Source organism: Dendropsophus ebraccatus, chromosome 1 (genome assembly GCF_027789765.1).
Source record: "Dendropsophus ebraccatus isolate aDenEbr1 chromosome 1, aDenEbr1.pat, whole genome shotgun sequence".
NCBI lineage: Eukaryota > Metazoa > Chordata > Amphibia > Anura > Hylidae > Dendropsophus > Dendropsophus ebraccatus.
Window position 1 is genome coordinate 207,002,234 of NC_091454.1, and position 13,449 is coordinate 207,015,682.

The 13,449-nt window shown below is 49.2% G+C and overlaps 1 protein-coding gene across 5 annotated transcripts in view; it reads right to left on the minus strand.

Moving 5' to 3' along the window:
* Positions 1–13,449, minus strand: part of LOC138767893 (cAMP-dependent protein kinase catalytic subunit alpha) — a 45,119-nt gene that overhangs the window by 10,653 nt on the left and 21,017 nt on the right. For 4 of the 5 annotated variants that reach the window (XM_069945782.1, XM_069945774.1, XM_069945766.1 and 1 more), the window contains exons 3-6: positions 4,591–4,652; positions 3,120–3,248; positions 886–984; positions 207–289 (exon numbers count right to left, since the gene is read on the minus strand). In XM_069945782.1, coding sequence (XP_069801883.1) covers positions 207–289; positions 886–984; positions 3,120–3,248; positions 4,591–4,652 — 373 coding nt within the window. Of the gene's footprint in view, positions 1–206; positions 290–885; positions 985–3,119; positions 3,249–4,590; positions 4,653–12,858; positions 13,261–13,449 lie in introns of those variants that run through there. The other variant, XM_069945759.1, reaches the window with a different exon arrangement.

Below are 13,449 nucleotides of genomic sequence, written 5' to 3' on the forward strand. Positions count from 1 at the left end.
TTTTTTTATGGACGTCAATGGAAAAAACGGATCCAAACGAATGACACACAATTGCATCTGTTTTTTTCCATAAAACGTATACGTTAAACAGATTGCAAAAACGCAGTGTGAACCCAACCTTACTTGCTTTACTGTTTGCGGTTATTCTGAACAGGGGGCCTAAACAGTTACAGTCCCCATTGTAACTAAAGAGTCCTGTTCTGTACCTGAAACGTCCGATCCTACGCAGGTGAGAGAACATCTCACCTCCTGCTACATATTCCATCACCATGTACAGGTTAGTATTGTCCTAAGAGAAGAGAAGACAGAGTTAAAAGGCGGCAGCAATATACTGTACTCATACAAAGAGATGGCATTAGCTAGAAAATCTGGACATTAGGGGAGACTAGCAATAAGGTACGGGTGGTGAAAATGGCAGAAGTAGTGGAGGGGCCAAGAAACAGGAGGATATGTGAGAGGAGCAAGAGGAGGAGATGAGGGTAGAGTAAAAGGGCAGAGGGAGATGGGGTACATAGGAGATGGGGATAGAGTAGGAGAAAAAGGGGACAGGGGGAGTAAGAGGAGGAGATGGGGGGGGCAGAGGAGTACAGATGTGTATTAGGAGAGATGAGTAGGGCGGAGTATTAGGAGAGATGAGTAGGGCGGAGTATTAGGAGAGATGAGTAGGGCGGAGTATTAGGAGAGATGAGTAGGGCGGAGTATTAGGAGAGATGAGTAGGGCGGAGTATTAGGAGAGATGAGTAGGGCGGAGTATTAGGAGAGATGAGTAGGGCGGAGTATTAGGAGAGATGAGTAGGGCGGAGTATTAGTAGAGCTGTAAGACAAAGAAAAGGTATAATGGGGTAAAAAGGTGAAAAAGATTAAAGCTGAGGTCACAACCATCACCTTAAATGAATACTCCAAGCGCACAAGAAAAGGGAAGTTGACGGCCTGTAGGATGCGCTTCTCATTCAGCGTGTGCTCTATCTGCTTCAACTTTACCACCTGCCAGGATGACAAGGAAAGTATTAGCCCGTCTCATAGGCGCCTCCATAGCTATAATACCTGGTAATATCGGGGTACCCTGTAACAATAGAATATATAGCATCATCTCCCACACATTGTTCCTTGCTGTAGTGACCGCCAGGAAACACAATAATCCCCCAGAAGCCAACATCGCTGATCATAGAGTTCTGTCACATGATAAGTGTTCTGCCCCATACACAGAAGTGTAACTCCTCATAGACTTCACGACACATATTTCCAAGATTTGACGGGGGAAAATTAAAAGGGATTTTTCAGGATTTAAAATCCAGAACCACCCCTGTCTATGGGTTGTGTGCGGCACGGCAGCTCAGCTCCATTTACCGAGCTGCAATACCAGACAATACATGAATGGGTGTGGTACGAAATTTTTTTATTTTTCCTTTGGAAAATGCAGCCAGTTACCAAGGGTGAAGAGTTCTTGACCCTCTAGATCAAGGGTCTCCAAACTGCGGCCCTCCAGCTGTTGCAATACTACATTTCCCATCATGCCTGGACAGCCAAATCCAAAGCTTTACTTGGCCAAGCATGATGGGAATTGTGGTTTTGCAAAAGCTTGGAGCCCCATGCTCTAGTCAGACCAGTGAAGGTGCCGTAAATGTTCAGAGCCAGACAAGGCCAGGAAGGACACGCAGAAGGTATGGGGATGCTAATCCTATATACACATTGGCATTATATGCCGCTTACCTTGGCGCTGTATAGTGGTGTTATTTATACTCTGTACAAGGTAAATAATTCAAATCTGTTCAGCTATAACATAAAAACCTTATATCCTATAGGTTTCCCATGTGATACCAAAACAGCACAGAAATGGCCCGGACGGGGACTCCATACAGAACCAGCCAACACGCAGACTCCTTACAGCTGTGAAGGTGTCCTGTAATAACTGGCAGCAGATCCTGTGCGGTGTGATGTGCGGTCTCCATGGATCAGTCTTGTTTTCCCAGCACATCGCACAGATGATTGATAGAATTGAGATCTGGGGAGATGACATATTGGCCAAACCCTTCCTGATCCATGTCTGCAGTGCGGCCGGGGCATTGTCCTGCTGTATGACACCACTTGCATGAATGACGGGTGGGCTAGGTGTGTACAATGGTTAGGTAGGTGGTACATGTCAAGAGTAACCATCCACATACCAGGACACAAGAATTCTGGCGGAACATAGTCCATCACTCCGCCATCTTGTCTCCTTCTGGTGTCACCATTTCCCCAGGTTAGTGACACACACCCGACCGTCCACATGAAAATGAAAATATGACCAGGTCACCTTCTTCCATTGCTCTATGGTCCGGCTGTGATGCTCATGTGTCCTTCGTAGACATTTCGAGGATGGAAAGCGGTCAGCAGCACTCAGACCCAGTCCATAGCTACACAGCCCCATATACAGCCAACTGTGATGTGTTCTGCGGGCCGACATCTTCCTATCACAGTCAGCAGGACCGGCCAGGCTAGCCTTCAGACCCTACACATCAATAAACCTTACACATCAATAAACCTTAGGTGTCCATGACCGTGTTGTCTTTTCCTGGGCCTCGTTTCGTAGGTGTTGACTAGAGATGAGTGAATCGGGTTCGAGTCCATCGGAACCCGAACATTCGGCATTTGATTAGCTGGGGCTGCTGAAGTTGGATAAAGCTCTAAGGTTGTCTGGAAAACATGGATACAGCCAATGACTATATCCATGTTTTCCACATAGCCTTAGGGCTTTATCCAACTTCAGCAGCCACTGCTAATCAAATACCGAAAGTTCGCGTTCGGATGGACTCTAGCATGCTCGAGGTTCGCTCATCTATAGTTTTGACCACTTCATATGAGGAACACCCCGCAGGACTGGCATTCTGGAGACAGCTTGGCCCGGTCATCAGGGTTGTGTAGGTAAAGAATGTTGGAATCATAACATCCATCATTTCATAGAATGGTGCTGCCACCTAGTGGGCAGTAATATTCCAATTAGCGGCACCAGTTTTTCCCATGGTGTCTATTACTTGTATAATCCTGCTTCCGGGTCTCTGTCCTGCCAGGGATATACAGCACAGGCATATACAGCACAGGGTACCCTGTGCAGAGCACCATGCTAAGAAACACGGACTAACCTTCTGCTTATCCAGGATTTTCATGGCGTAGTGATGGCCATTCTCCTTATGTCTGACCAGCATCACACGACCGAATGAGCCTGTGCCCAGAGTCTTAATGCGTTCAAACTGGTCCAGGTGAGCAGTGTTCTGAGGAGGGAGAGCAGCAGAGGTGAGGGGAGCACAGCACTACTACACCAACCATCCACACCTATACCTCATCAGCTATGAAACCGGATCTACGAGAGTCCCTACACTGCCCCTAACTACAGACACTATATGTGGGACTTCATTATACACACACAGTACCCTACCAGGGCCAACATGTTATCCCCTATTCCCTCACAGTACCTGATCACCAAGCCTGCTCCCTGACATTACCCCTTGAGACAGATTTTGCTTCCCAACAGTACCACCATGTTATTCACCCATTTATCTTGGCAAGTATCACTATGTTACCAATCCTATTCCCTGACAGTAATACAGTTACCAATCGTGTTCCCTGACAAAACTATATACAACGTGCTCCTTGACATACCACCATATTATCCATCCTTCTTCCTGACCGTACCACCATATTACCCATCCTTCTTCCTGACCGTACCACCATATTACCCATCCTGCTTCCTGACCGTACCCACCATATTACACATCCTGCTCTCTGACCGTACAACCATATTACCCACCCAGTGTCCTGACCGTACCACCATATTACGGACCCAGCTTCCTGACCATACCACCATATTACCCATCCTGCTTCCTGACCATACCACCATATTACTCATCCTGCTCTCTGACCGTACAACCATATTACCCACCCAGCTTCCTGACCGTACAACCATATTACGCACCCAGCTTTCTGACCGTACCACCATATTACCCACCCAGCTTCCAGCCCATACCACCATATTACCCACCCAGCTTCTTGACCGTTCCACCATATTACCCATCCTACTCCCTGACCGTACAACCATATTACCCATCCTGCTTCCTGACGGTACCCACCATATTACCCATGCTGCTTCCTGACCATACCACCATATTACCCACCCAGCTACTTGACCGTACCCACCATATTATCCATCCTGCTTCCTGACCGTACCACCATATTGTCCACCCAGCTTCCTGACCATACCACCATATTACCTATCCTGCTTCCTGACCGTACTACTATATTACCCATCCTGCTTCCTGACAATAGTACCACGATACCCTATTCCCTAACCTTACCTGCCCTTTGCCATCACCATTGTATTGCGATGCCAGGGCAGCTTTACCTGCACTCTGGCCACTTAGTTATGCACACTGCTACCACAATATCGATGCTATAGATTGTCAGGGTCACTAGACATTCCTGTATGTACTCTGTACTCCTCTAGTGCCACCAGATTACCCTACCCTTACCCTTCATATCACATTAGCCTGTCTAGATGTGCCAGCTACCACACACAAATACTCCCCAGTAACCAAGCGGCATCCATACTGCTCATACCTGAGCTGGGTTCTCCCATTTCTTCAGGAAGTCTTCTTTTGCTTTGGCCAGAAATTCTTTCACTGTGAAAAGACGGACAAAGATTAGAGCAAGTCCGGGCACCGAGGGCACAGTCTCACATACACAGAGTACCTCAGCACTCACAGGGTTAACACCCTACCTGCAAAACTCATCATCACAGATGTCAGCCCTACATGTGGGCAGATCCCCGGGCACTTCTACAGACCCCAGCAGAATGATAACAAAAAGGTAGAGGCGGCGTTCGCCCCCGCATGCTGTACTAGCAGAGAGCGCCTCTCATCGCACACTTCCTGGGTAGATGCTGGAAGGGGTTAGAGGGACTTTGGCCTCTGCAGAGAAAAATATCAACCTGCGTGACCCCATACAGGGGACCCTTCTCTCCCTGGACAGGACGCACTACATGGCACTGGCTCCCTCTGCTGGTGACTGTTCAGAACAGCAGCCACTACATGAGCACTGTACAGAGTCACAGCCCCCGAACACACAATACAACAGAGGAGACCATAAAAAGGAGGAAATATTGCAAAGAACTTCTAAATCCCACAAGGCTCCTTATAACATAACCAAGAAAGGGCTGAAAGTGTTACTGTCGGTTACATTTTTTTTGAAGAAATCAATAGTCCAGGCGATTTTAGGAAACTTTGCAATTGGGTTTATTAGCCGAAAAATGCATTTTTAGCATTAAAAAGCAGTTTGAAGCTCTCCCCCTGTCTTCATGGTTCTCCTATGGATAGTGGGGGGGTGGAGGGAGATGAGGCACCAAAACAGGACAACAAAGAGTTAATTTACAGCTACATCTCCACTGAAGTCAGCACTGATCTCTCTGACTTCTGAATACAGTCTTTCACACAGGTCGTGCTGTGTAATCCTTTGTTCTCTGTTCTCTGCTGGCGACTAATCTCCCTCCTCCCCTCTCCATAGAACAGACAGGGCCCGACTGATGTAAGAGTCGAGATTTCCTGATAATGAGCAGTGGATGAGAGAGAGGAGGGGGGGACCTGGGGAAAGTCTTTTTGAATGCAGATAATGGCAGATTTGCCTAATAAACCCAATTACAAAGTTTCTTAAAATCGCCTGGACTATTGATTTCTGCAAAAAAAAAAAAAAAAAAATACGACCGTGACACTTGAAGGAGTAAGATTTATAAGAGCTACACAGATTAGACTATAGTCTGCTGGACCCAGTGATTTTACTGAGAGCATCCGTCCGTCTAATGCAGGGGTGGGGAACCTCCGGCCCGCGGGCCGCATCCGGCCCCTGACACCTCCGGATGTGGCCCGCGGCTCCCCTGTGACATGCGCCGCTCTGGAGGAGAAGGAGCCGACACACACGGCATCCTCCTGTGTCTGTGACAGCTGCCAGGAGGATGCTGTGAGCGCCGGCTCCTTCCCCTCAGAGCGGTGCACATCTTCTGACTCCTGCCCTCCTGTGACGTGCGCCGCGCTGGTGAGGCAGGAGCTGGCACAGACACAGGAAGATGTGTTGTATGCCGGCTCCTGCCTCACCAGCGCGGCGCAGAGCAGCGCACGTCTTCTGACTCCTGCGGGCCGCGCGCGATGACGTCATTTCATCGCGCACCGCCTGCAGGAGAAGACCGGCACAGAAGAGAGGAGGGAGAAGAGGACCTGGACAGCATGGGAGCGGAGGAAAGGTGAGTGGGATGTTTATTTTTTTCATTTGGGGCAGACACTGGGGGTTAACTAGGCCACCAGGGACATGACTGGGGGGGGGGGGGTGTTAACTAGGCTACCAGGGACATGACTGGGGGGTTAACTAGGCTACCAGGGACATGACTGGGGGGGTTAACTAGGCCACCAGGGACATGACTGAGGAGTTAACTAGGCTACCAGGGACATGACTGAGGGGTTAACTAGGCCACCAGGGACATGACTGAGGAGTTAACTAGGCCACCAGGGACATGACTGAGGAGTTAACTAGACTACCAAGGATATGACTGGGGGGGTTAACTAGGCCACCAGGGACATGACTGGGGGGGTTAACTAGGCCACCAGGGACATGACTGAGGAGTTAACTAGGCTACCAGGGACATGACTGAGGAGTTAACTAGGCCACCAGGGACATGACTGAGGAGTTAACTAGGCCACCAGGGACATGACTGGGGGGTTAACTAGGCCACCAGGGACATGGCTGGGGGGGTTAACTAGGCTACCAGGGGCATCACTAAGGATTCAAATCAGGTACAAGGGGCATCACAGAGGGTTAACTACAATAGCAGGGGCATTAGGGGAACAATACTTTGCCTTGTTCGGGTGCTGCAAACCCCCGCTACTAACTGCCGCGCACGGTATAACATTGAGTGCGGCCCTCGAATGATTTTATTAAGGCCCGACCGGCCCTCGACATGGAAAAGGTTCCCCACCCCTGGTCTAATGCATATGGGGGCCACCCAACTCTCCACTGTTATAGGGGGAGACAGTGGTCAGCTGGACTGTAACTGTATGGATGCCCTCCTGGGAGATCCAGGCAGTCTGCAGTCTGACAGCAGCTTTCTGTTTATAACACATGGACCCTCGGCCGAGCCAACGATGCATGTGTATGAGGGGAATCAGGAGACCACCGTGTGTCTAATGGGGTAGATTGGGTAATAGTTTGCAACCCTCATAAGGTTATGTTCACACACGAGATCTCTTGCACCATTACATGACACTTGTTTTTGCATTGACATAACAATGTGAACCGAAACTTTCCACTGTGTGTAATGGTGAAGTGAATGGCCTTCTGTATAGTTATATGTCCCTATGTGTGCTGGTAGATAATACAGATCACCTGACCAACACAAGAGTCCAGAAGGCGTGCCCCACATGCTCAAGTGCCAAGCTCATCCCTGAAATCCAGAGCTGTAAAAATGCCCATACCCAGCGCCAACACCCAGCCTAGTGCCGGAGCCTCGCAGTGGGGGATTATAATGTGGGCGGCTCGGGTGGCCGCCAGGGGTCCACATCTGATCTCACTGGACAATTTATATTTTTAATGATGTGCCGCTGCAGTGACTGCGCTAAAAAGAACAACTAAACTCACCTGCCACACAAGCTCCGTCACTGCAGATCTCCCCTGTTCTCTCGTTCAGCACAGGCAGCGTGGGTTACAGACACTGCCTGCGCTAGATGTCCCGCCCACTTGTCAGGAGCATCCAGGACTTCCAGTGCAGACAGAATCTGTAACATATGTAGCCTGTGCCGGACAAGAGAGCAAGGGAGAGAAGATCCAGGAGATGTGCATCAAAGGGGGAGAGTGGGGGAGGAGAGTTTTGTTTTTTCCTTTATTTATTTATGTACAGTTGGGGGGCGTCTACTAAAGGGGAACTAGACTGGGGGCCATCTACTAAAGGGGAACTAGACTGGGGGCCATCTACTAAAGGGGAACTAGACTGGGGGCCATATACTGGCAGAGGGGCTAGACTGGGGCCATCTACTAAAGAGAGAATATACTGGGGGCCAGCTACTAAAGGGGAACTAGACTGGGGGCCATCTACTAAAGGGGAACTAGACTGGGGGCCATCTACTAAAGGGGAACTATACTGGGGGCCATATACTGGCAGAGGGGCTAGACTGGGGCCATCTACTAAAGAGAAGACTACACTGGGGGGCATATACTTACAGGGGGACTACACTGGGCCCATTTACTAAAGATAGAGAATATACAGGGGGCCACCTACTATAGGGTAGTAGATGGCCCTCTAAGGGGAGGTTGCCATCTCCCTCTAAATGGGTAAGTGTATTGGGGGGTGGGGGGTACTCATTTCTACAGTGGATGTTGGTTTTACTGTTGCTACAAAGGGGGCCCACTGAGGCTCTGTTTCCCAAGGGCCCACAAAAACCTGGTTCCAGCCCTGACCCATACCCCTTCAATAGCTGTCAGCTAAACACTTTATGAGTTCTGAATGAGGACATGGAAGGTAGTCGGTGTTTAGCTCAGACCCCAACCAATCACTAGAAAGAGTGAGAGGAGGAGCATGTGACTGAGCGCTTCTCTCCCTTCCATCCAACACACTTGCACTGGGAGTCTGTCTTCACATAGCACAGATCAGGGAGAGAACACGCTTAGCTTGCACTTCTTCTGGTTTGTTCGAGTGACTGGTCAGGGTCTGAACACTCTATCCCCAACCGAAAGTGACAGTACCAATTTAAGCCAAACCCAAACTGTTAGGACAGGATAAGGACACTTATGGGTCTGAATAGAGCTTGGACTTTTGGAATATTAAACACAATTTTGCTCCACTTTCTTTCCAACACTGCCATTGCTGTCTGTTGCCACGTCCATCTTTGTGACTTAACCCCATCCAGCTGAATGAGGAGGCAGCGCATTACCAGACAATGCCCACAGACAGAGAGGGCGCTGCAAACAGCTATTGTGGTCAGCCTCACACAGAAACCAGAAGACTCAAACTGGGGAAAAAGATCTATGGGTCTGAGCAATAGGTGTCTGTCTTGAGAATACACCTTTAGGCTATGTTCACACCACTTATATTTTCGTAAAACCATTGCACATTGCAACAACGGCCGTGATTATTACAAAAATATACGTTACCTTGCCGTCTATGGGATCCCGGCCGGAGTGTATACACAGTCAGTTTTGTCAGCCAGTTGTCAGTTTTCTGCGGCTACTCTTTATTGAATAGCGGCTGCAGAAAACCTTGTCAGTGCACACTATGGAACGAGTGGCTGCGGCTGTACGCTCTATAGTGTGCAGTGAGGAGTCCTGATGCGGGCGTGCATGGATGCGCCCCCATCAGAATTCTGCGGCGCAAAAGATCATCCCGCCAGTACTGCAGTATCGGCCGGGATGATCTTTTGAGACCAAACGCTCCGTAACCTGGCCGGGTCACGGAACGGCCGGTCTCTTACGAGGTGTGAACATAGCCTTAAAAGAGGTTGTCCAGGCTTAACAATAAAAAAACATGGCCGCTTTCCTCCAGCACCACTCCTGTCCCCAGTTTGGGTGTGGGGGTTTTCAGATCAGTTCCATTAAGTGAATCAAGCTAAATTGTAATACCAATACAAACCCTTAACACAGGTTGGCGCTGTTTCTGCAAGAAAGTGGTTGTGCGTTTCCTAATCCTGGATAATCCCTTTAAATTGCCCAGAGAGGAGGCGAGATATAAAAAAAATTTATATTCTGCAAATTCCATATGTTAGGGCTAAAAGAGACCATGTAGCCCATAGGAGCAGGACACGACCATCATGATAACTGCAAACTAGAAGTCTCTGACCAAAGACCATTCTACCTACAATTGGAAAGACGGCGCTGGACACATCAGCACTTACATAGAGTGAGAATTGCCCCCAGCTGCTAGAATATCCCAGATCCCCAATTATTCCAACGATAAAGGGAGAACTGTGTGAGGAATACTACGGTGTCCGATAGGAGTCAGACACACACTCAGTTATCCCTCCATTCATGTCCTCGGAGAGATCTGATCCTTATATTTCATAGGCCAGAGATGGGGAAACATTCAGCCCTCCAGCTGTTGCAAAACTACAACTCCCATCATGTCACAGGCTGCCCAGCCATGTTGGGAATTGTAGTTTTGCAAAAGCTGAAGGGCCGAATGTGATGTCAGGGGAAAGTCTTAGCCTTACTTGTAGCAGCTTCTATCCCTCTCCCTGGTGAAAATACATGGGTGCTGAGCTAAGTGGAGCGTGCATGTATGTACACAGAGAGAATGAGAGCAATAGTGGTTGGCGGAGCAACAGCTATGGTGACTTAACTTTTCTGGCTTGTTGTTTATTGACGTCAGCGGAAGTTCTTAGTGCCAACCACTTCAGAGAATCAGACGGGCACCTGGCTCCAGCGACATGCCCACCCCTGGCATAAGCTGAAGCCAAAGGGACCCAGCTCCCTGTACCTGGAGATAAGAACCTTCTATAAATTCTTTCCACAAGGTCCTACAAGGTGACAGCGGCGGGACGGTCACTTAACCCCTGCAGTTGTATACACTCCATAGAGGGAGCAGACGTGAGGTATACAGCGCTGACCCTGCAGGGATAAATACTCCATAGGGAGCAGACGTGGGGTGTACAGCGCTGACCCTGCAGGGATATATATTTCATAGTGAGGAGACGTGATGTATACAGCGCTGACCCTGCAGGGATATATACTGCATAGTGAGGAGACATGGGGTATATAATGCTGACCCTGCAGGGATAAATACTCCATAGACGGAGCAGACATGGGGTGTACAGCGCTGACCCTGCAGGGATAAATACTCCATACGGAGCAGACATGGGGTATACAGCGCTGACCCTGCAGGGATATATATTTCATAGTGAGGAGACGTGATGTATACAGCGCTGACCCTGCAAGGATATATACTGCATAGTGAGGAGACATGGGGTATACGGCTCTGACCCCGCAGAGATGTATACTCCATAGAGTGAAGAGACATGGGGTATACAGCGCAGGATATATACTCTATCGTGAGGAGACTTGGGGTATATAATGCTGACCCTGCAGGGATATGGTGTATACAACTGTGACCCTGCAGGGATATATACTCCATAGAGTGAGGAGACGTGGGGTATACAGCTCTGACCCTGCAGTGGTATATACTTCATAGGAAGGTGGTGGGGGTATACAGGTCTGACCCCCTAAATATTATGGTCTGACCCTAATAAATAAATAAATATATAATAATAAAAATATATTATATATATATATATATATATATATATATATATATATATATATATATATATACACACACACACACACTCCATAGGGAGCAGATGTGGGGTATACAGCTCTGTCCTACAGGGATAGATATACCATAGTGGAGAGACGTAGGGTGTACAGCACTGACCCTGCAGTTGTATACACTCCATAGAGTGTATACCCCACACCCCCTTCCTATAGAGTATATACAACTGCAGGGTCAGAGCTGTATACCCCATATCCCCTTCCTATAGAGTATATACAACTGCAGCGTCAGAGTCATATATACCCAATGTCTGCTCCCGCTATGGGGTATATATCCCTGCAGGGTCAGAGCTGTATACCCCCACACCCCCTTCCTGTGGAGTATATACAACTGCAGGATCAGAGCCATATATAGCCAATGTCTTCTCCCTCTATGGGGTATATATCCCTGCAGGGTCAAAGCTGTATACCCCAAAGCTTTGGCTGTTCAGGCATGATGGGAATTGTAGTTTTGGAACAGCTGGAGGGCCTGAGTTTGACACCTATAGTGTATACAACTGTGACCCTGCAGGGATATATACCCCATAGAGGGAGCAGACATTGGGTATATATGGCTCTGACCCTGCAGTTGTATATACTCCACAGGAAGGGGGTGTGGGGTTATACAGCTCTGACCCTGCAGTTGTATATACTCTATAGAAAGGTGATATGGGGTATACAGCTCTGACCCTGCAGTTGTATACATTCTATAGAGGGAGCAGACGTGGGTTTATACAGCTCTGACCCTGCAGGGATGGATATATTATATATATATATATATTTCACAGGGAGGGGGTGTGGGGTATGTATGGCTCTGACCCTGCAGTCATATATACTCCACAGGGAGTAGGTGGGGGTATACAGCTCTGACCCTGCAGTTGTATACATTCCAGACGTGGGGTATACGGCTCTGTTATATGAGGCAATTGCATTACATAAGCCCAGTCCCACCCTTCCAGGCTATAGCCACACCTGGCAGCGGCGGCGGCACAGGGAAACCGGTTAGGGCAGCTGTGCCCATCATCATCCGGGGTCGGGGGCATTCGCTCTGCACCCAATGTGACATTGCTCTCACACTGATAAACACCCAGCGTAACAATACAGGAAGCTGCAAGGAAAGATTAAGCTACAGAGCATCGCAGAGCAGCGTGTGACAACAGATTGCAGAGCGTTGCACAAGCAGAAAGTTATTTTAACCAAACATTAAGAGGGTGAGATAACAGCGGCATGCAGAGCATTGCGTACTGTGGCTGCAGGCATGCTACGCTGATATAGGACGCCTGGGCAAAAGTAAGGCAGAGCGTTGCACGACACTCCGCAGACTGTCACAAGCCATTAAAACAAAGTCGTGCTGCCGACACGGACCGCAGCAGAACGTTACAACCTTTCACAGCATTGCACAACAGCAATTATTTTATCCTGCAGAACATTACGCCTCTGCCCCACGGCATTTATAACTAAGCTCCAAAAAACAAGTTCTCCGAGATGGAAAGAAGAGCCCAGCGCGGTCAATGTTGGCTCCCTACCCCGCAGAGCATCGCGCACACTCACTCTCCCGATCCCAGCTCAGTACGTTGGTGGGCAGACTGGGCGACTGAGGACTGCTGGGGGGTGCCGGATCCCTCCCCGGAGCTGGACTGCGGGGTCCACGGCTGAAGACCCTCGAGGCAAAACTCTCCAACTTCTGCAGAGCCGACATCCTGGGACCACCAAGTCAAGTGAGGACTAGTACAGGTGCCGCGACATCCAGGCAAGAGGGTGCAAAGGTGGACGGAGGGGGAGACAAGGTGTTAGTGGCAGACCCCTAAGCACATGGGGCGCTGGAGAAGAACAAGGGGTCTATAGAGGGGTGTATGGTGGGCAGGCATGGTAGGAAGAGGGAGCGAGGCGAAGGGGAGGACGGAAAGTAACACTGAACAAGTAGAGGAAGATCATGTCAAGAAGTAGGGAGAGGTAAAGAGGGAGGGGGGAGGGAGGGAAGAAGCTGCAGGGCAAAGTGAGTGATACAGGAGCAATACACTAAACATGTGAGACAGGAGGAGACAAGACAGGACACGGAGAGACAGATGCACCACCACCGCCAACACCAGTGCCAGGCGAGTAACCCACACAGTGCTGCCCTCTTATCAGCTGGCTGCAGGG